The following is a 24,843-nucleotide window of genomic DNA, read 5'->3' on the forward strand; positions in this document are numbered from 1 at the left end:
TGGAATGCAACCTAGTTATTGGGAAGCGGCTGGTGTTTCCATCTGCAAACGTCAGATTACGTCTTCAAATGGAAGTGTTAGAATAACATGCTTTGTTTGTTTGTTTTTTGAATTTCGCACAAAGCTATTCGAGGGTTATCTGTGCTAGCCGTTCCTAATTTAGCAGTGTAAGACTAGAGGTAAGACAGCTAGTCATCACCACCCACCGCCAACTCTTGGGCTACTCTTTTACCAACGAATAGTGAGATTGACCGTACCATTATAACGCCCCCACGGCTGAAAGGGCGAGCATGTTTGGCGCGACGGGGATGCAAACCCATCAAAATAACATGAGACTGCGATGTATTATAAACATCAGATTGAAAATATATAAATACTATTGTTTTGTGTTTTCCTTCAAGTTACGTTAGCACATGGAACATTGTGGGATGCAGAACAGTTATCAGTAGATCCTAATTCTTACGTATTTTAATTTATTGCTGACGTGACTCGGAGTTATTATGTTACTTAATACGATTTCAAATAACCGGTAATTGGAATTAGAATTTAGAAGTTAATAGAATGTCAAGATGTATCAAACATATATTTCCCAACAAGATGGATACACACAATTTTCTTTCTTAACACAAATATAGTTTAATATATAAACAACGATACAATTTATAATAACTGTTATTACAAATAATGATTTATACACAGTAGTTTTACAAACTTACAAACAACACTAAGTTTTCTATTTGGTCTGGAATTGAATGTTTTATCGACGGTTCATGGAAAGCGCATTAATTCTACGTTGAATACAGGTGCACTTCATTTGGCGGGAATGCTATCTAGTTCTGTTCTTGTCAGGCCTCACCTTCGTTCTCACAGCTCAAATTAAATAATGAATTTGTAGAAATATTAGCGTCTGATTGCCACTAAGCCTATCATGTACTCTGAGGAATAACACAACAGAGTCGGCATTCCTATATGGATGCTTACCAACATATCATCTCTGGTATCCTATATATCTTCCCTTGCGTGTAAAGAGTACATTAACTAGGAGGAAATACATATGGATGAGCAATAATAATTATCTTAGTCCGTGGTTAATAAATGCGTGCATGGCCATGTAAAAATAAATGAGTGCCGTGCAAGTTACATTTTTTAAGACTCAGAGTTACCTGTCGCTTAACGAGGAAAAGTATCATTATAAAGATACACAAGGATAGAACTTTCAACAGGTAACATATACTTCAAAATCAATTAAATTGGTATACTGAATATTAAAAAAGTAGCATGAACGGGTTTGTCTCAGTCGGGCCCGGCATGGCTAGATGGGTTAAGGCGTTCGACTCGTAATTTAAGGCTCACGGGTTCGAATCCCCGTTGCATTGTTGAACTTTCTGTTATCGTATCTGCTCATAGAAAGATTCAGAATAACTATTTGTCTTCCCACTGTAGTCGAAACCTACACACAGTAATAATGGCTTTAAGATTAAGAAAACGGTGAACAGCTGATTCTATTGTAATGTTCCTCGTATTTCAGCAAGATTGGATAAAGATAAGCCTACAAATTTGGGTTTTACATTTTCACAAACAATGTCCAACTGAACTTTACATCTCTACAAACAATGTCCACCTGAAGTTTACATTAGAAACAATGCCCAAATAATTTTTACATCCTCACAAATAAAGTCCAAATGGACCGTCTGAGTATTTTCTAACTTAACTGCTATTCTATAAGACATACATGGAATGTAGTGTGATCCATGTGCAGTTCTTCTGTAAATTTTGATAGATAATTGTGTCTTACTCTTAAGTCTTCTGGAAGTTATAACTGCATTAAACAGTTTCTGCAAGCGTTGCGTAAGCTGAAAGGACCTTTTCAGAATCTTGTTTGAGAGTAGAAAAATTGTTATGCTCTACCATGATCCATGGAACACTTGACTAGTTTTGCTGAGTATAACCTTCTCCCCCGGTGATTTAGCCGTAAATGTGCATGATTACGACGCTTAATATCGGATTTCGATAACTGATCTTGCTTTCCCCTATTGGCTTCATTAATAAGAAACAAAATTTTTCGTTATTTTTTACGATATAGTGAGTGATCCAGAAGTTACACCTTCCACTTTTATATCCCTTCTGTGTGAATGACGTCTCTGATATTATAACATCCAAACTTGGTGGTTTTTCTTCAGTTTATGTGTCATGCTCACTAACCGTTCAGATATATTCTTACATTATTCTGAAACAGATTAAATATGAGAATACCGTTACTAGACAACGAGACTTTTGGAACATCTGCTACATTCTAATAAGCTGCTTTAAGTTCTTAACTGCTGACTACGGTAGTTACCAATCACAGTTCAGCCAAGATGTGCTCGATTATCACATGCTCTGAAACCTCAAGAGAGACAGCTGAACGTCTGAGTGTTCGAGATAGTGTTCTCACTCTCGTTGGAACATTGTAAGCTCATTCTCAGCTGTGGCTTCAAGAAAGACTTTCTTGGTCATAATACTAGAAATACTAAGTAATCTGCAAAGGCTAAAGAAAAATTTTGTTGTTGTTATTCAGAAATGAAGGGAAAATTGTTGAAGTGCCATATTAAGATATACGGACATTTGTTTAATAAACAACCGTAAATGCTTGATGACTGATTTAATAACTGGAATGTTAAACGAACTTACACAGAGTTATTTGTTTTATTGTTAAGTTTGACGCGTTAAACACAATGGACTAGAATCTAAAGACCAAACAGGAATTATCTTACATTATAAACAGTGTTGTCTAGAATAGCTAGGTGGTTACGACGTTCGACTTGCACTCTGAGTTTGGATCCTCATCACACCAAACATGCTCGCCCTTTCAGCCGTAAGAGCGTTATAAGTGCGACCAATCTCACTATTCGTTGGTAAAAGAGTAGCCCAAGAATTGGCGGTGGGTGGTGATGATTAGCTGCCTTTCCTGTAGTTTTACATTGCTAAAATAGGGACAGCTAGTTGAGACGTTGAGAAAGCATTCGACGCTGTATGGCACGATGAACAAAGGTTCTAAATGTTTGAAACTGGTTTACTGAGGAATTATTCGCTGGTTATCTAACTTTCTGGATAATATAAAATGTAATAAATATAAAATAAATGTTAGGAGAAGCTACTCTGAGTCTTTTAATCCAGAGGAATTCGTCGCTCCAAGGAGGGGTGATTAGCCCTGTTCTGTACATTATGTATGCAAAGCAAAATACCACTTAAAAACCCAAACTCCATATTTTATTCCAAATTTGTGGACGATATTACCGTTTGGAACATTGTCCATCTACAGCAGCAATTAACCTACACCCTCAACTTAACAACATAATATAATACTGTCAAAAATACCGTACCCAACTAAACGTCCCTAAAAAACAACTAGTAGTATTCACAAAACAAACTAAATATAAAAATATCCAATCAAAACTATATATGAATGGAACATTTCTCCAGGCTGCAACACCAGCAAAATTTCTAGGCCTAACCTACGATTCAAAGTTAACGTGGATTCAATATGCAAATAACTTATTGACAAAGGTCTGGTGACGAACAAATTATGAAAAAAGGCTAACAAGTAAAAATTACGGTACCACACCACACAATGTAATTAGAATATACATACAACCAGCCATTCCATTTACATGCCCGGCGTGAATCAATGTAGCACGGAAGCATCTAATAAAATTACAAATAACGCGAAATTCATATTTAACAGCAGTCTACAAAGTACTACGTAGCACACCTTCTAATACACAAACTATCGCCGATATATTCTTGTATAACTCAATAAATTACCTGAATAAAAACTGATATAAAATGACTTATCATGCAAAATGAATTGCTGCTGCATACATGTTGTAAGTTAGCCTATATATTTCTCTCCAGTTAAAATTTTACTGAGACCTAAATAATTAGCCAGACCATCCAATAATAAACAGAACCCCCACATTAATTTTAGACTAAGATAAGTAGATTGTTGTGGTATATATATGTTGAATTTGTGAACCAGAGATCAATGTGTAATCGAAAGTAGCAGAAAATGTGTTTAAGCGCGCGCGCATGTGCAAATAATACATGGACATTGGCCTGAGTGGGGTCAGAGCAAGTGTCGCTTACTCTGGCTCTCTTGTAGCATTCAACATATACATTCAGCAGGAGCCGTGTACCAACATACAAGACGGAGGAACAGGTCAATGAACCTGACTCTCCCAGGTCTTTAAAGACCTAAATCACAATGAAAGATAAGAACTCACGATTCTCAGACTACGATTGGAGCGCCCTAACCATCTCTGGCCAAGCTGGGCTCGTGTAGCTAAAATTCAAACTAAACAGTATCATTTGAGAAGCACTAGTTGGGAGAAAGAGGTCGACGAAACCTGACCCTCCCGGGTATACGAATACAAATACCCAAATAACCATAAGAAAGAGGGGCACAGGCTCTCACACTTGCTTTATATCTGATTCAGTTGTTTATCCATAGTATGGTTTACACTCATCTCTCTTATTGTAACTGAACTCAAGAAACAGAACCTACTAAAAATAGTTTTATTAAATTCACGCTCGTGTCATCTTCATTCTACGGTACTTGCTTTAAAAGTTTTATATGTGTTTCTCACACATAAAAACTACATGTTTTATATGAATTATTCTTATACTGAGAAATGTGTTTGATAGTGGTAGTTTTTTGTTTAATATTAGATTATCGCTACCTGAAAAAAAATCGCATTAAACAAACTTAGTTTACTCAGGGCGCATCTTTAATTTTTTTTATACAATTTTAGACAAAATATTTGCATACTGTTCTATATTGGTGTTATTGCTCATATGCGCAGAGTAGTTATTGGGTAAATGACCACGCAGTAACAAAAAAGGTAACGTATGATAAAACAAACATGTACGGGTTGTTATTCTGTTCTGTATACGTTGTTTCAAGCACTTGTTCGCCAAAACACACACACACCTGTTTTGTATAAAAGATTGTTCCTTTAGTATTATTTTTCTGAATACTGTTTGAACAAAGTGTTGACAGTTCTTGGTATATAGAGTCATGTCTTAGCACGTGCCAGCAGTTATAGAGCATCAGGTGTGAATTAAGAGACCAGAAACGTCATCAAACTGCAAGAAATTTTGTTCCAGGAAAGTTTACTGATGGACACCGAGGTCAACGTGTTTTTTTATCAGTTTATCATGTCAAGGTCAAAATAAGTCTTGCAACACCGTACAACAGGAATCACATGAATGTATTCATTCCAGGGTATCCAGAATAACGTGGAATAGAAGACTGGTCAACCAAGATTAATTTGTAAGAAAGGCTATATACAAACCGCCGTAATCGTGTTACTTGAGCAAGACAGCACGCGAACTACAGTAAGGGAACTGGCGACATGACATTTTTTCATATGAGTCCTATTTTCGGCTGGTTAAAGCTGAAGGCAAAATCTATGTTCGTCGTTTACCTGGATAGCATATGAGGGAAGACTATTTTTTCCATAGGGATGCACACGAAGTGGTGCAGTAGAGTTTTGAGCAAATATTAATCATGTTAAAAATTGCTTTCCATATCCTCAAGGAAAATGTCAATGGAGCATCCCACAGGCATCACGTATAGACGGCATTTCTACCCTATTCTAGGACAAGGTTTGGCAATAATTTTATGTTCTAGAATGACAATGCCACTGATTACATGATTATATCGACTAGAAGGACATTACAAGATTACTTTGACCGGCAAAGTCTCCAGACTGTAATCCCATTGAGAACTATTGGTCAGAACTAACTTGGTAAATAGCTAATCATGACCCTAAATCAGTTACGGTAGCTGAGTTGCTGATCCTGCTAGTGATAAGTTGGAATAAAATCAGGGTAAATTACACCAATAACTTCATCGACAGCGTTCCACGTTGTCTTCTAGAGAATATTTGAGTACAAGAAGGAAGAAGTACCGACCAAGTACTTAATGTTTAATATGAGATTGTGTGAGGTTACAAACCCTATTTACAATGGGATTTGATGTTATATTAAATCATTATACATGTTTTGATAAGGTTTTGTTATAATAAATGAAATACTTAATTACATATCTTTCTACAAATGTCTGTTAAAATTGTTTGCCCTTCTAACAAATCGTTCATGATGTTCATACAACCTTCTCGTTATACAATTTACGGATATGTATGTTTAATGTAACATGTATTTATTAATTTAACAGTGCTAACTGTAATTGCATTTTATCTTAATAATAATGACCGTATTTGTTAAAAAAAAATGTGCAAAACTTTTGACCAAGACTGTACATGATTTAAATGATAGATAAGGATGTACGCCTCTTCAGAAACGTTTCCTCACTGACTTAGAATAAAAAGTTGTACCACTTAATAAACAAATTTCAGGTCAATTATTAGCCCAAAGCAATCAAGAGGTCATAAACTCAAGGAAGTTTGTTTTTTTTGTTTTACCAGTAGACGAAAGGTTAAAAATCAACGGATATCTAAATAACAACGATAATTTGTTAGGAACCCATACTTTTGTAATTTGATGGTCATATTTTACGTATTTAAAGAAGTAATTAAGTCAGGAAGAGTCTGTTTGAATTTCGCGCAAAACTTCACGAGGGCTATCTACGTTAGCCGTCCCTAATTTAGCAGTGTAAAACTACATGGAAGGTAGCTAGTCATCACCACCCAGCGCCAACTTTTGGGCTACTCTTTCACCAACAAATAGTTGGATTGACCGTCATATTATAACGCTCTCACGGCTGAAAGGGCAAGCATGTTTGGTGTGACGATGATTCGAATCCGTGATCCTCGGACTACGAGTCGAGTGCCTTAACCACCTGTCCATGCCGGGCCTTCAGGAAAAGTAATTTGTTATTAATATTTTCTTGTTTCAAATTCCTCGCAGAGACTTGGAGGGTAGATAAGTACCGATTAGCTTTCCCCCTACTTATATCCCGATCATGATTCAGCAGATTTCCCGATGTGGCTTTGCTATGAGAAAAATATACATACACACACACACACCCTTCCCAATAAAAAATAACAGGTTTTATTTTTAGCACACTATTAATTGCTAGTTATATAGTGTTATACAAGAACAACGTTGTATGTTTTTCAAAATTAAATGAACTGTGTTATTTGAAACATACGAGTTTTTTTTTAATTTCATAGAACAATAAATATCTTATGAAAATATTTTTCCATGATATAATTATATATCGATTTATTGAGAAGCGACTTTAAACTGAATATCAATTGAGAAAATAGAAACACATAACAAAAGGTGTAATTTGTAAGATATTAAAAATGTAATAAAATATGTTAACAACAACCACAAAAACGTATTGGTGGACTCAACGGTAACTAAAACTTCATTCTGATATTGATAAGCCACGAAAACGTAACACAGCAGTGTATCATGCTTGCTAAAGAAGTGGTACATTTGTGTATCTGTGTTATTCACACAGGATTATTTTGAAAGAACAAACACAACACTGTTATAGGAAACATCAGGACTCTATCTTATTAGCTTGGTTGCAAGGATGTATTAAAGATGTTGGGCCTGGCATGGCCAAGCGCGTAAGGCGTGCGACTCGTAATCCGAGGGTCGCGGGTTTGCGCCCGCGTCGCGCTAAACATGCTCGACCTCCCAGCCGTGGGGGTGTATAATGTGACGGTCAATCCCACTATTTCGTTGGTAAAAGAGTAGCCCAAGAGTTGGCGGTGGGTGATGATGACTAGCTGCCTTCCCTCTAGTCTTACACTGCTAAATTAGGGACGGCTAGCACAGATAGCCCTCAAGTAGCTTTGTGCGAAATTCCCAAACAAACAAAACAAACAAATTAAAAATGTTCGCCAGCAGTAACCAACAAGGAGGTTTCTAACTACCAGTGTTTATTGTTTGATTATGAAAATTTTTAAACATTTTCAGAACGACACTTTCTATACTAATGAATTGAGCACAAACGTTCAACCGGTTTTGAGCCAACTATTGCGTATTAAAAGCAAACACTAACTATTCAACTTGCACGGGCAAAATTCCACTCAACAGTTGAGATGCCTGTTCAAGAAATAATTTTTGTAATCTGTACAAAATTTATTTTAGTTGCTTGACAACAACCAGAAGTTTTTAGATTCCTGACCAGACGTTTTTTGTTTGTTAGTTCTGTCAGCCAGTTAAGTACTTTTTGTTTTGAGAAAACACCCAGACAAATCCTCCGGTATGTCAACTTGAAGCAAAACATTTAACGAATAGTCCAGCAATAATAATAAGAGGTAAAATATCTTTCAGTGTTCTTGCATATTCTTATTATAATATTTAACCACACGTATTTATTTATGAATCCGACGGCTCAAGGTTCGCATCCCGTTGCCACAAAATCTTCTCCTTCCTTAAGAGCAGTTGATATGTTATAAGATTGATGGTCAGATCCAACTATTCGTTTAGAGTAGCTAAGTAGGTGGTAATGAATAATGTTAACTGATATTCTACCAGTTAAAGATTTAGATACGGCCGGCTAAATTATCGCAAACAAACAATAATATATTTCAGTTGTATTTCTTGGAAGTATTGAAGTAGTACTGAATAAGGTCCAACAGACCAATGTAATAACGGATATAGTCTACTGCAGCAACAAAATGGCCTTGGTGACAGTCTCGGGGGGAATATCAAGTTGTTCCAAATCACATTTAATGGCTCATGATATCTCTAGCTGTCAGAAGAGATACTTTTTTTGAACTTGATTTTATTTTTAAAGTTAGGTCCAGAGCAAAGTTCAAACAGCTAGATGGCATGGAAGATGGTTGTTTTTGGTCATGACACTGATCTCTTCTCTCCTGTTTATCACTTGTACCGAATAATTCGAACTTAGATTAATCTTGTTAGGCATCATAATTAATCTCGTATGAGCTTCTAGTTTATTATGTTATGTATAACAACTTGAATTAGCCTAAAACTGAATTAAATTGTAATTTGGATTTAGAGGTTAATTAAATGTCGCTATGGATTCATTCGATGGGAAGCGAAGTTTAATGATGAATAACAGGCCAATGGAAGCAAAAACAAACATTTAACACGTGTATATTTTGTAACAACATTTAATTCTTGGACGTTTAGGAATAGACATATTCCAATTTCAGCAAATTGTATTGGTACATCGTACATTATTAGGTACAGATATTTATAAAGTTTAAACATTTTAAAAAAGTAATAGAAATACAGTATAAACGTATAAAATAAATTAAGAGATAAACAGATAATAGAATATTGCAACGATATGGTACAAACATTTAGATCAGGCATAGTTGCAGTGAACTTGTCTTATAATTTATATTTCGATTTCATCTAAAATAGATAACCTTTCTTTAATTAAAAGTTAAATATTTGATGACCCAAATTTAGCAAATATATCGGTCTTAAATGAATATTGTCTTTGTAAACTTTAAGTAACCTACACATAAAACCTGGGTGAGAATCTGAGGGGCAAATATCTTCAAGAACTTCTTTTGAAAAGTCCTTGCAATGTTTATAATTTCTTAAAGTTCGTTATATTTTTTCTTCACGTTTTATGGTGAGCTTCAGCCAATCAATATTAAGAGCTTTCACTTTTCTTTTATCACTGAATACATTTGCATTTTGTTAACGTAATTGGATTTATTAAATATAAGCACACCTGTATCATTATCAGGTGTGTGATTATTACATTTTTGTTATTGGCTAATTCCTTTAAGGCAATATATTATTCATGAGTAATGGCGAAAGCAGGTTTATGAGAGTTGTAGAACAAAGACAAAACAGCGTTTTTGAATCTTGTGTTTACAAACTTCTATAGGTACTGGGAGCCACTTCTGTTTAAAATAGGTTGATATTTTATAATATTACAAGTGCTCTCAAAGGGGAACAGATAATTAGAGAAATTAAGTTTAGGAGGAGGCGTAAACAAAACGTTAGGTCCTCAGCTAGTGCATTTTATAAGGCTTGCTGAGCATAACATAACTAAAGTTAAAATTGTTAGGATCTATATTATCGGTAACTTAATGTAATATTAATTTATTCAATTTAACATTCTGTTTGAATTCCAGGAGGGTTTCAGTTTTTGCTGCTTTGCTCAAAGCTTCCCCCAAATGAAACCACCTTCTTCGTATTTGAAGTGGCGGTAAACATCTATGAAAATGATGTATTTAGAAAATAGATCAGATGACAAGTTATAATAGTTGTAGAAAAGTGAGAGAAGGGGCGGACCATATATTTATGAGTTGTTTATTTATTCATTAATTCATTTTCGTTTTCTTCTCTTTTAACTAAACTTATATAATAAAGAAATGAACTTAGCAAATATTTTGAAAGATTTAAGCTGAATAGCTAAAGACAGATATAATCTACGCTTACCATTACCAAAAGGTCAAACTTGTTTCTTGATGTATACTGTGATTCAGTTGCTTTTAAGCGCAAAACTACAATATAATTTATTTGCGCTCTGAACATCTCAGGGTATCGAGCCAAAAATTCTAGTATTGCCTATCAATTTACCATGACCCGCCGTGGAACACCGTTATTTTGATATAATCATTCCATCAAACTTACATATGCTACAATAAATCAACCGCGTTAAGACTTAGTTAATAAATGCACTTTTTTTCGTATTTAATAAGTCATCGCATATATATGATTTTTTGTGAAGAGTCCTAAATTAAACAAAGAATATCTCAAGAAACAAATATCATTGAGTCATGTCATGGTTCAGAGTGGAACACTAGATTGTCTTCATTGTGACTTCTCTGATACTCTAGGGTTTCATCAGCCCTTGCGATCTTTGGAGAATATTTATATAACAGAATCAGTCCCTAAGTCCATTGACACGTGATGCGGCACGCTTGTAGGTGAGCTCTAGACGCTCACATATTACTTATAGATACTGACCTACCTTGCAGTATCTACAGACTGTTTAATACCTACTTACCGAAACAGTTTTCCGGGCCAATTAAATATATTATTGAGTGGTATATTCGAGTAAAAGTCTAAGCTGCAGGCGATTTCATTTTCTATTTTTGGATCTAGATCTACTTTGTAATATTTTGAAGACATTTTATTATTTCTATCTTATCCACGTTTCTCTGAGAAGTAAAATTGTGTCATACTACGTTTAGAAGTTTCATGATATCCTAACATGCCCATTAATAAATATATACAAGCCAATGACTTCATTCTAATCTCTTTCTCGATTAACGCGGGAAACTGATAACAATTTATCGTTAGAGCCAATATTATTTTATAAATTTATTATATTTTTATAAGTATATTAAATAAATAATTCTGCTATTTTATCTCGATTCAACCCACTCGGTTAGCTGTTATTTGTGTGCGTGTCTGCAAAGCAGGGCCTGTCATGGTTTGATGGTCAGGGTGCTGGATTCATAGTATACGAGGTTTCACTGTTTCAGCAGTGGAAGCGTATAATGCGACGGTTATTTCATTTATTCGTTGGAAAAAAATATTCCAAGAGTTGGCGGTAAGTAGATTGACAGTTAGTCTCTATAACTAGTCTACCACTTCAAATTTAAGGAACAACTATCGTAAACAGTCCTCCAGTAGTCTTGTGAAAACTTCAACAAATGAAAAACAATGAACTCTATACTATTTGTCAACGGAGAAACGAACAACGTATCTCATCATCATGAGTTCGAGGACTTACCATTGACTCATCAAGTGAGCTTATTGAGCTAGACTATTAAGAGAAAGATGAAGAAAAGCAATAATACCAGTGTTTCCTATCAATAATAAAGTTCAAAGAATGACAAAAACGCAAGGCAAATAAGTTTCAATACGAAGTAAAGAAGAAAACACGTGTCTCGTTGGATAGTAAGATCTAGATATACATCTATAGTTTACAAAAAATAAAAACTTAAACTGAAAATATTTAATACAGCTGAAATCTTAAATTATGTTCAATATGTTACGCACAAATCGTTTGTTCTTGTTATACGAGTTGAGTAAACATAAAATATTAACAACAATTTTTTAAAATAGTAAGACAGTTGTAAAGTGAAATGAATCATACCTCATTAATATCCCACAACACTAAAATAGCTTGTTTCTTAGCAAACTGTATAGCAAGCTCACGGCCGATACCACAGCCAGCACCGGTTATTAGAACAATTTCATCTTTCACAGACTTTTCGCTCACAGGAAAAATCAGGTGATATATTCCTTCCAATATCATAAAAAATGCTTTTCCATACAATACCAATAATTCTAATATCAACTGAATAATAGCGATAAACATTGTATTATATTTATTAAGCGGCTTGAACCACGCAGTTTTCAGTGTGAGAGGGAAGTGAATGAATACTAATAACAAGCGTAAGCACTATATATATAACACAAACGTACATTTTCAGTATGTTAATTGACACATTTGTGTGAGTAAGATAAGCAGGCTAACATTCATTTAGGTCACTTGCACGTCCCCATTGTATGATACGCTGGAAACGAAACGACGTTTCTTATTGGCTGATAAAACCTGATGGGCTTGTCTTTATCCTGAACAAAACAGCTAATACCAATGATTAAAGTTAGTAAGCAAAGCATAGCTATACACAGTACTACCATAAAAATGCAGATAGATTATCAAACCCTGCTAGCAAACATTTTGTATAGGCATAATAAAACTTTCCAAGCATCTACTTTTTAGCTCCGTAAGTGGGAAAAAAGTAAAGAATCGGTCAATGCTCTTAATCTCATTAACATAACTAGCAGAATGATAATAATAGAAGTGCTTACGTTATTTCAAGGAGCACTTCTCAAACTTTTAATAGCTCGTCTTTCTCGTCACGAGCATCGACAATCTGTTTCATTCATTTTTTTTTTATCAGGCATGATTTTCTCTTTTTTTTGTGTTTGTGAAAACCTCGTCACAGTTACCCAAATCACGTGACTGGAAATTGGAATCGAATTTTTACCTGCTCAGAAGTTTGATACTAGGGCACATTCACTTGGGATTTAATAAAATTTCTATGTGTTGTTCGACTGTAAAGGTTAAGAAACGTTTCCGTTGTAGATGTTAATTAGTCACTAAAAAGTGAAGGAAAACGTTATTCACAAAGTTATAAGGATGTTTCACATTCCAATGGAAGAATTACCCACAAAATTAATTAACTCGAACTACTTTGTTTGTTTAGACAACTTATATATTATACAGAATCGTTAACAAAGTTAATATAAGCAGAAACATAATTAAACAGAATATGACTTGTATTGCTTGCACAGCTTATGCAAACAGAAGCATCATTAAACAGAGTTTATATAAACAAACAATATATAGCATTTTGATGTACATACTGCAATACATTTTATAATCTTAATGCGCATAGTACTGTGTAATTTATAATGTACCTAGTACTGTATAATTCGTGATGTACATAGTACTGTAATATTTATAATTATATAATATTGTATAATTTATGACATACATAATACTGTATAATTTGTAATGCATGTAGTACTATATGATTTGTATGGAAAAGATTATTATTGAATAGAATATGATTTGTTTGGTTCTGTATAGCTTATATGAACAAATAATCGTTCATTCGGATTATGACTTATACAGTAATGTATAATGTATATGAACAGAGGAATCATTATAGAGTACGACTTATACCACTGTATATCTTATATCAGGTGTAGCAATAACAACAAAATAGAATACTTACAAACATAAAGCTAATGTTTACCATTTTATAGATGTGTTTCCTTTAGTGTTTAACCTAATACATATTCATATTACCGAATTCACCTCGGGGATAATATTATCTATTCGTAAAATAAAGAGTTGTGAAGTGATAAGTTAATAAGTCAAAAAATGAAGTAAAATCATCTAATTAGCTGAATTTCTAATTACATTGTTAATACAATAAACTTTAATTGTTGTACTGTGGTGTCAAATTAATAAACGTTATATAAAACTAAAACTAAGAAACATTAAATTACAACCAGAGAAATGGGATATATTTTAAAAAGGACACCTGGTAGAGCTGGAACGCTAAAAGACAGACCATTCGGAGGCCTGTAGTGGAACTTGAGTTCTAATGATAGTGACATGTAACTTTCGATGTCTCAGACATCTGTGCAACGCTTTGGAAATCTGTAGAAAAGCTTCAGGGTAAGAGAAGAAATGAAGCTGGAACTGGTGCCAAGAATAACATCAGTACAGTTGTAAAGTTGGAGAAAAATTTGACAGCTCGTAAAAGTTACACTTTCTTATTAATTTAATTACAGTTTTTTAAAGCACTGTTACCATATGATACTATTTAGAAATACATAACAGTTTGAGACTTTTTAAGTTATTGCCTTTTATCGTCTTTCGTATTTCCATAAACTGGATGAAATCACTTTCCATTCTTATGGTAAAAAAAATTAAAAATGTAACATGAAACGAATATATAAATATATTTACATGGGAAATCCACAGAAATATTTAAAAAACAACAACAAAGAAATTATTTAAAAATTGTTATAAATGACTGTCTGAATATTCATAAACAATATTATACTATAAAAACGGGTAAAATGAATAATCTAAACAAAATTCACTGTCTAAAGCAATAAAATAACAATTTCTATCTACATATAATTTAATAAAGTTTCATTTCCTGTGAATATTGTAGTTCATTACGTAATTTCCAGAATCTTCTATGCAACATTTTTTGTCACCATCCCAGTTGCTTATGGAAGAATCTAATGATTTATAATGTCAGATTAGGGTTTCAATATCCACGGTGGGCAGAACACAAATAGTAATTGTATAGCCTTGCAACAAACAAACAAGCAAACACTAATTTCCTTGATCGTCCATTTAATCTTAAAATGTTTTACTGCTTTCGTGAACTGGTTTAGCAAGTTTGACTGCTCTTTAGCATGGAAATATAAATATTGAAAAATTAAACCAATACTATGAAAAATTAATATAGTATATGTATAGAACTATAAAACACCAAACAAGTTGCAAACTTTCATCATCATGTTACACTGCACAACAATTGTTCTGAAAAGTTTTGCTTCCTGAAAAGTGTTTGCTGATTGTGACAGGTACCTAGTGGTTATGCACAAATATAGTTTTGGTTTTGCTTCATCACGTAGGAACTCTGAGAAATAGACAGTTAACTGTTTACCGGCAATAACTTATTTAATTGCGTTTATGTTTCTAATACGCTATTAAGTTCAACATAATTAAAAGTGTTTTGCTCCTGATTTTTGTTTGTATTCAATGTCTGGTGCATCACACTGATGTGTCCAACAATAGTCAGCAAGCATTGACAGATTCCAGTTGCCCTGATATTGTTTTTCCATTGTAGCAATGTCCTGGTGAAATCAAGATTTCGATGAAACGGTACGTGATGGGCAAATTTGGATGTGATTTTCGTGATCAGCAACCAAAAATCTATAAAGAACATTCAACAGTGTTCAAGAAGCAAAATACACCATTTACAATAAAAACGATTTGTATGCTTTCTTAATAAATTAATAAACACGTAATATGTCTGCGTACTTACAACGTTAGAATAAATGTTTCGAGATTCCTGGTAGGCAGAGCACAGATAACCCATTCTCTAAGCTTAATTACAAACAAATAAACACGTAAGTAATTTCATAATGCAATATAATGTATATAAACTGTATTCTAAGTTGTACTCTTTCACAATTAGAACTGAGAAGAGACCTTAAATAACTCACGAGAAATTTATATTTAAAAGAAAGAATTTAACAAAATAAAGATATTCTACTGTTATACTAAAATCAAACTTCGACTGTTTAAAGGAATAAATTTAGAAATAAGACTTTTAATAACGAAGAAGTTTAAGACACCACAGAAGGACAATATTACTAGTTGTAAGTTACATTTGCAATATTAAAATCATATTTTACTCGAAATAGCTGTTAATAATGATAATGACCTAATATTGGGAATATAGAAATTTTGGTTAAAATGAGACTTCAGTATAAATGGAAGAATCAATGATGGAGGAAAGATTATTTATGTTGTTGATCGAGTCAGTGAGAATTAGTGCTTCTGTCAGCTTATTATTAATTATCAATCAAAATTGTTTCTGTTAAAAGTTATTATGGTACTGTGCCTACAATAGTTTCGAAGTTTGTGTTGAAAAGTTTACTTACGAAATTAGATTTACAAGTGAACTTGACTGTGGCAGACGATTACTGAAGAAATAAATTAATTAAACTTTATATGAAAAATTAGGCCTTAAAAGTAGATGTAACTGTTGTATACTTTTATTGAAGAAATAAACCAACTAATTATCGTTACATGGACAGTGTCTGGCATTATTTTCACAAATAATCCAAAAGAGTCCAAAAAAAAAAAAAAAAACGTTACAAATCAATAAAAAAAAAGATTGCTAATTAAAACTGGGAACGAGATAAGATATTATAATTTTTTTTAATGATAAGAACAGCGCCAGAATTATGATGAGAAAATATTAATATTATCACATAGGTTTAAAACCATTCACAAATATTTATATTATCATATAGGTTTAAATCATTCACAAAAATTAATATTGTCATATAAGTTTAAACCGTTCATAATAATTAATATTTTCATCTAGATTTAAAACCATTTACAAAGTTTAATATTTGTGCACAAATACTTGGGGACTCAAAAAGTTAGAAAATTGACTGGAGAAAATTTTCATTAAATACATGATGTGTTTAAGAACCATTTCACTGACATTTTTTTGTTCTTATTCATCGAAATTCGGTCCGTGTTTTGGACTAGGATGAATTAGGTTCAGCGTTGGCTTCTTTCTCTCTCTCAGGAACTTTTATTTTGTTTACACTGTTACCTAATTCTAGGTTGTAACCCTTCTTACATTGTTACGTTACTCACAGTAAATGTTTACACTGTTACCTAATTCTAGGTTATAACCCTTCTTACATTGTTACATTACTCACAGTAAATGTTTACACTGTTACCTAATTCTAGGTTGTAACCCTTCTTACATTGTTACGTTACTCACAGTAAATGTTTACACTGTTACCTAATTCTAGGTTATAACCCTTCTTACATTGTTACATTACTCACAGTAAATGTTTACACTGTTACCTAATTCTAGGTTATAACCCTTCTTACATTGTTACATTACTCCCAGTAAATGTTTACACTGTTATCTAATTCTACGTTGTAACCCTTCTTACATTGTTACATTACTCACAGTATGTTAAATTTTGTTCCTTTTCGTGGGGTAATGTTAACTCGTGTGTTGTCACTAACTTCATTTATTTCCACTGAAGAGGAGAAAAGTTTGGTTTAAATTTTGGGTCAAGCTATTGGAGTGCTATCTGCAACACCGGTAGTGGGCAGAGCACAGATAGCCTAGTGTTTATCTTTGAGTTCAACAACCACCAAACCGGTAATCTTTTTTGTCTGGCATGACCTGTTGGTTAGAGGGCTCGATTCTCAATCCGCGGGACGCGGGTTTGAATCCCTGTCATCGAACACGTTCATTATAATGTTACGGACAATCCCATTATTCGTTGATAAAAGATCAGCTTAGGAGGTGGAGTTACCTTCTCTCTCGTCGATCACTGTTAAATTAGGGACAGCTAGCCCAGACAGCCCTAGTGCAGCCCAATTCAAAAATAAAATAAACCCAGCTTAATTTCTTAGTCCCGAAATATGTAAGACTCTAACATAAAATATGGAGCAAAGTATGCACTAGGGCAAATGATGGACCTTGAACATAAATGGACATGGTTCTACAGGGGTATTATAATCATGACAGTGACATTAAGTGGTAACAAAATCCTTACTCGTATAAAGCTCAACAGTGAAACAGTGCAATAAAACACCAGTTCAGGGGAGGAAAACGTGGAATATCAAACCTAATAGTCCCAGATCCCTATAAAAAACGTCTGTTGCTGAATCCACAAACACAGTATTACTGCTTATGGTCAAAACAGGTTATGAATATGGTAAGATGAAGCTAAAGCATTATATATATATATATATATTGTAAAAAAAACACGTTTCGTGAGCTGCACATCAGCAGTATACACTACCTTTATATCCGAGTACCTGAATCAGCCTTTTTTATTATTTCATTCAGTTAATTTATTGAATAAAGTTGGAGTCTACTTATGAATGAGATGAGTATGTTCTCCAAAGGATGCGAGAATTGGATGATGACTGGTTTGGATCATTCTAGCTGCCTTTGAGTCGAACGTTTGATGAGACAGAATTCAGGTCATAGTTGTGTTTGGTTCTATTTTCACTATCTTCAGTGATGGGTAGAGTGAACATAAATCGTCTATTTCTGAACGCACGTGATTAATGAAACCTAAATAATTATTAAGGATAAAGAAACAATAATAAAGTTGGATGGTGATTTTATTCACTAAAAACTGGTTACACCACTGAAACCCAAAGAAGTAAACCGGTAGTAAAATTATGTCAAAAGAAACTATATCTGAGCATATAATAAGCGCTAAAGAATTGTCTGAAATTTTTAAGACTCTGAAACACAATGTTTCGCTATTAATATTAGTAATGGAACACCAACCATTATGGAATGTGACCCCTACGACTTAAAGAAAAATTTTCACTATAAGTGGAAAGTTCATAATGAAATAACAGTTCATATCGTATTTTTTTAACTAAAGAGACTCTTGTACTTAGTATCAGTGAATAAAATCAGAACTTGAATAGATAGCTTACGTTTATTTCGTGTGGTTTGTGTTTCTTAAGTATGGATTCGTGAGCAGAATTTTTATTATAATTAAACTAGCAACAGTTTATACACGTTGAAAGTTTCTTTGAGACGTCATATTTCCGGTATATTTATAGGCCGGAAACAAATCGGCTATAAAAGAAAATAATGATTGACTTAGATAAAATGAAAAATAAACCTTACAGCATAAATACAAACTAGGTGAAAAAAATAAATGGGTTTTATCAATTAGAAGACAGCATATGCATATTTTTTATGTTTTGGATTTACCGTAGATCAATGGAACCCAAATACCCATTAACAATGGTCATGTTTTCGATTCACTAATAGATCAACGTAACTCAATTCTTCATCAACAGCATGTTTACATAAACACATTGTTTATATTTATGGATTCGTTTCTTCGTTCTTCTTCATCAGGATTCGGTCCATGTTTTGGACCAGAGAGGGTACGGTTCACTATTGACCAATTCCTCCCTCTCAGGAATTGTTATTTTGATTCCATTTTCTGGTTTTACTGGTAGATCAAGGAAACCCAGCCTTTTATTCATAAAATTTTTACAGAGACACATTGTTTATGTTCTTTGATTCACTGGTAGATCAAGAAAACCCTGCCTTTCATTCATAACATTTTTACAGAAACAAGTTCGAATGCTTTAAGTTTAACAGCAGAAAGTTTAGAATATTGTAGGTGAGTTTTAAATCGGGTTTGTACGCGCAAAAAAATATCCCGGCAGGTAACAAGCAGTATACTCTGACCTAAAAAAGAAGCAGACTTATCTAGTTCAACAAAACAGTTTCAAACTTTTACCACCACTCTTTATTGAAGAACATATTAAGAAACATAGCTAGTTTAAATACAATTCTACTGTTAGTTTAGACCACCTCAAGTTATTTTAGAATATATAGTTTAGTTTCAAAAGGTGGAGTAATTTAAGTTTGTCACCTATATTTATATCTTTCAATAACATATAGGTAGTTGAAGTTGACACATTCAACACATATGAGCAAGTGATATTATAACATTCAACCACATATAAGCAGCTAAAGTTGCCACATTCAATTACATATAAGCAGCTGAGGTTGACATATTCAACCACATATAAGCAGCTAAAGTTGCCATATTCAACTACATATAAGCAGCTGAGGTTGTCATATTCAAACATATATAAGCAGCTGAGGCTGCCATATTCAGTCAGATATAAGCAGCATAGGTTGCCATATTCAACCACATATAAACAGTAAAGGTTTCCATATTCAACCACATATAAGCATCTAAGGTTTCCTATATCAACCACATATATACAGCTGAGGCTGTTATATTTACCCACATATAAGCAGCTGAGATCGTCATATCAAAGCACATATAAGCAGCTGAAGTTGCCACATTCAACCACATATAAGCAGCTGTGGATGTCATATTCAACCACATATAAGCAGCTGAGGTAGTTAGTTTAGTTACAGGAATGTGGGCAACAGTCAGAATATAGTGTTTGAACTTTTTACTCCATTATATGACAATTATTAAATATTCAATAAAATAATAATTGATAATAAAAATTGATGGTGATAGATTAAATAAATAGTATAGTTTTAAATAACATTTACTCTTAAAACGTGTTTGTTATCAGGTAATTATAGAGTATCTGGTTACAACGTTTCACGAGGTTAACCTGGCATCATTAGTAATTATTTTTGATGTACTTGATGATGCCAAGTGAACCTGGTGAAAGGTTATATCTATAGAACATGATATTATGTCATTACTGTTAGATTTATTTATATGACCTAAAAAGATTTTATTCGTTTGTTTGTAGTTAAGCGCAAAGCTATACAATGGGCTACATGTACTCCGCCCACTACGGTTAACGATTTCCGGTTTCTAGCGTAGTAAGTTTACAGCAAAATCACTTTACTACTAGGGGGCGAGTAACGAGTATTTCAATGAAACAATTTTTATAGTATAGTGTATCACATATGTCAATTTTTATAACACACACCATCTTAATGGATTATATCACATATGCCAATTTTTATAACACACCATCTTAATGGATTATATCACATATGCCAATTTTTATAACACACACCCTCTTAATGGATTATATCACATATGCCAATTTTTATAACACACACCATCTTAATGGATTATATCGCATATGCCAATTTTTATAACACACAACATATTAATGGATTATATCACATATGTCAATTTTTATAACACATAGCATCTTAATGGAATATATCACATATGCCAATTTTTATAACACATACCATCTTAATGGATTATATCACATATGCCAATTTTTATAACACATACCATCTTAATTTATCCATTATTTGAATGAGGCAAATATAACAATATGGCCAATAATTTACTTTAAATACTCTGACAATTTTCTGTCCTGAAATAATTTCACATACCTCATCTTTCGTTTTTATAAACATTGAATAAGACAGTTACATGATTTTTATAAACATTGAATAAGACAGTTACATGATTGTTCTATAGCTGTGGCCTGGCATGGCCAGGCGGGTTAAAGCGTGCGACTCGTAATCTGAGGGTCGCGGGTTCGCATCCTCATCGCGCCAAACATGCTCGCTCTTTCAGCCGTGGGGGCGTTATATGTGACGCTCAATCCCACTATTCGTTGGTAAAAGAGTAGCCCAAGAGTTGGCGGTGGGTGGTCATGACGAGCTGCCTTCCCTCTAGTCCCTGCTAAATCAGGGAAGGCTAGCACAGATAGCCCTCGAGTAGCTTTGTGCGAAATTCAAAAACAAATAATCTATAGCTGATTATATTTTCTATTATTTACTACACATTTAACGTACTGTAATATAGTTTTTCGCTCTTATATTTAATTTTTGTAACACAAGTTTTTACATTTATCATCCTAAAACCGATGAGTTTATCGTCATATCGCCTCTAAGTAACATAAAAATAATATAAAATTCAAGCTTAATGTTTCACTTTATAAAGACATGAATTTTTCATGATAACATCTCCAAGTAACATAAAAATAATTTAATATACAGGCTTATTGTTTCACTTTATAAAAACATAATTATAGCGCATGTTTTACTTGTTATAATGTTTGATTTAAATCCTAATTTTATGCCAGAAATCTATGTCTGTAGTTCCATTTTTATTTATGTTTCCAATTTTAACGAATCTTTAATAAACGTGGCAGTGAATCATTTTTCTAGAACTAGCTATAATAAATGAATTGCTTACTGTTTAACCAATCCCTTTAATATTATATAAATTTTCTGAAATAACTTACCACTTTCTGCAGAACAATCACTCGACGTAAAAAACAAGTAATATTCATAAAACTTTATGGTTTTAGAGTATAGCCTATAAATGAATTTTTTATGCGTCAATCACAACGTCTGCAAAGATTATGTTGCTCAAATTCCTAACACGCTAACTGGTAACAGGTAGGCAAACAACGATTCATAAGCATAAGGAAGATTTTTATTGATGTTGGAACATACTACATATTTCGACAAAACATTCGTTTGTCTTATGCTTACACATTACTGTTTCCTTATTTATTATTAGCCTCCCAGAGACACAGCGGTATGTCTGCAGACGTACACTGCTATAAATCGGGTTTCGATACCCATGGTGAACAGAAAACAGATAGCCTATTGTGTTGCTTTGTGCTTATCTTCAAACAAATCTGTCTATTATTATATCAGCACAACATTCTTTCTTATGCAGGTGCTCTAGTACCGTCTAAGAAGGTTAATCAAATATAACTGATAAATTGCTATTGTTAGGAAACACAAAGTGCAGAAAAAGTTGTCACGTGGCCAAATAATCAATCCTACCTTGAAACTAGCAGAATAAAAGTTCAATAGCATTGAAAGGTCTGGAATTTCAAAAATCCGTAACATACAAAAATACCATTTTTAGTAAAATATATTATTTCAAGTTAGCAATAAAATGTATTGTTTGTTTGTTTGTTTTGGAATTTAGCACAAAGCTACTCGAGGGCTATCTGTGCTAGCCGTCCCTAATTTGGCAGTGTAAGACTAGAGGGAAGGCAACTAGTCATCACCACCCACCGCCAATTGTTGGGCTACTCTTTTACCAACAAATAGTGGGATTGACCGTACATTATAACGCCCCCACGGCTGGGAGGGCGAGCATGTTTGGCGCGACGTGGGCGCGAACCCTTACGCGCTAGGCCTTGCCAGGCCTGCAATAAAATATAAGAGACTAAAGTCATGTCAGTGACTGAGATTCAAACGTGTATATTAAGTATTTGTTGACAAAATAGAAATTCTTTTACACTGTTAAATTTACTCTTAAATCGTTCAACAAAGCATCAAATACATCCCTCAGAAATAAATATAATTTATAACTTAATAAAAAGTTAAAATCATAAATTTAAAAGAACCATTGATTGTAAATAAAGTTATTATTCTTTCTCGTTTACTAAATCCAACGTGTTTACTGTTTTTCGTTACAGAATATAGTTTACAAGAATATTGTAAAATTAAAAACTTGCCAAATACTTAGTAATAAACTGAGGCTGTGCTGTTTAACCTTATCCATGATAGCTGTTATGTGAAATAATTAGTCGTATATTTGGCTTTGCAACTAAAGTAAACAATGTATGAGCATAGACATATGAATTGACCTTTTAAAGTAACGTGCTGAGTTTCAGAATAATGAAAATACATTAAAATGTAGATACGAAAGGCTCTCAGCAGATTTATAAAGCGTGGTAGCTGTAAGTGTGGGTAAGAAACTCTCAGCAGTGATAAATATGACTTGAAATTTGAGAAGTAAATTTAAGTAATGGATGATAAGTTAGTGTAAAGCGAATGAAAAGCTCAAGTTATCTTTTGTATCCAATAGAAATATGTAGATTATCGCCAATACACCAGATAACAAAAAAGCTGAAAAGTTTGTGGACGAATGTAATTTGAATTTATTTTTGTATATAACCGACAACTCTTTTATTTATAATTGTTGTTATGTTTATTTTTAAAGATCAAAAGCATTCAAAGCCAGTACTGAGCTTATTAGTTTTATTTTAATAAGTTTCAGGGGAAGTAGGTAAGCTCCTTGTAAATGCTGTAAGTCTGTCGTTGTAAGGTATATGTATGGAAACTAGATGTCCATAGTAATCAACGGCTGTAGCAAAGCCTGACTGATTTTTACGATTAAGGTCGAAGAGGCTATTTTTAACGTAGGTAGGGAGGGTTTGAAAGTAAGCAAAGATGAGTTTGGTGAAATAATTATAAGCAGAGGCATTATGAATTTTGGATAGCATGTAGAAGAAAACAAGTTAAGGATGTTAACGTTTAACATTTCTGAGAGGAAGATGGTTAGATCTGAATACTTTTTCTTGTATATCTTTGATAGTTTTCTCACGTGAGAAACCGATTTTTCATGGAAAGGTTTGTAAAAGGTGGACTCGTTTGGTTGTGTGTTGGTCTGTTGAATGTACAGGTCTTTTCGTCAAACACGAGCTTCACCTTTGTTTGCAGATTTGACGGCATGTTCTTACAGAAGCTCAAAGGATGGAGCAAAGTATCTGGAAAAGTCGGTTCTTCTAGAGGTATTCTTGAATTTAATAGTGTTGATTTCAGCAAGATAGTGTACGATTCTTCTATGTCAACCTTTGTAGAATATCCATCCGTTTGGTCGCAAGTGAGTACAAAATGAAGTCCTCATTTTGACAACACACTGAGTTCAGAGTTCGTAAGAGGGAAATTGACAGATATTATTTCTACTATTTTCACACTATGACTGGGCAACGAAGTGGTAATGAGAAAATCTAGTTGTTGTTTTTTTTAGTTTATTGAACTCTGAGTACTTGAAACATTGAAATTTTACGTCACTTCATTCTCTTTTACTTATTGTTGACTAAAGTTCAAAGTGTTGAAAGATAGACGTTATTTCTTTCCATTTTACTTTTGTTCCTCACCATGAAGCGCTTACATCTGGCTTATGGTTATTTGATATAAGCGCAAACATATAGACAAGTACTTTAATGTGATGAGCCAACATGCAATGTTTTTTCCCAATATTTATTCCCAAGGACCTTTAAAATCACTCATGTTAGAAACATAAGGA

At 33.5% G+C, this 24,843-nt stretch overlaps 1 protein-coding gene across 3 annotated transcripts in view; it reads right to left on the bottom strand.

Annotated features, from left to right (window-relative positions):
- LOC143223415 (17-beta-hydroxysteroid dehydrogenase 13-like) overlaps positions 1-24,843 on the bottom strand; it is an 86,185-nt gene that overhangs the window by 27,736 nt on the left and 33,606 nt on the right. The window contains exon 1 of one of the 3 annotated variants that reach the window (XM_076451361.1): positions 12,062-12,358. The exons of the other annotated variants lie outside the window; for them this stretch is intronic. Coding sequence (XP_076307476.1) covers positions 12,062-12,286 — 225 coding nt within the window. The 5' untranslated portion in view covers positions 12,287-12,358. Of the gene's footprint in view, positions 1-12,061; positions 12,359-24,843 lie in introns of those variants that run through there. 3 annotated transcript variants of the gene reach the window in all.

This window comes from Tachypleus tridentatus, chromosome 8 (assembly GCF_004210375.1).
Source record: "Tachypleus tridentatus isolate NWPU-2018 chromosome 8, ASM421037v1, whole genome shotgun sequence".
Taxonomy (NCBI): Eukaryota; Metazoa; Arthropoda; class Merostomata; order Xiphosura; family Limulidae; genus Tachypleus; species Tachypleus tridentatus.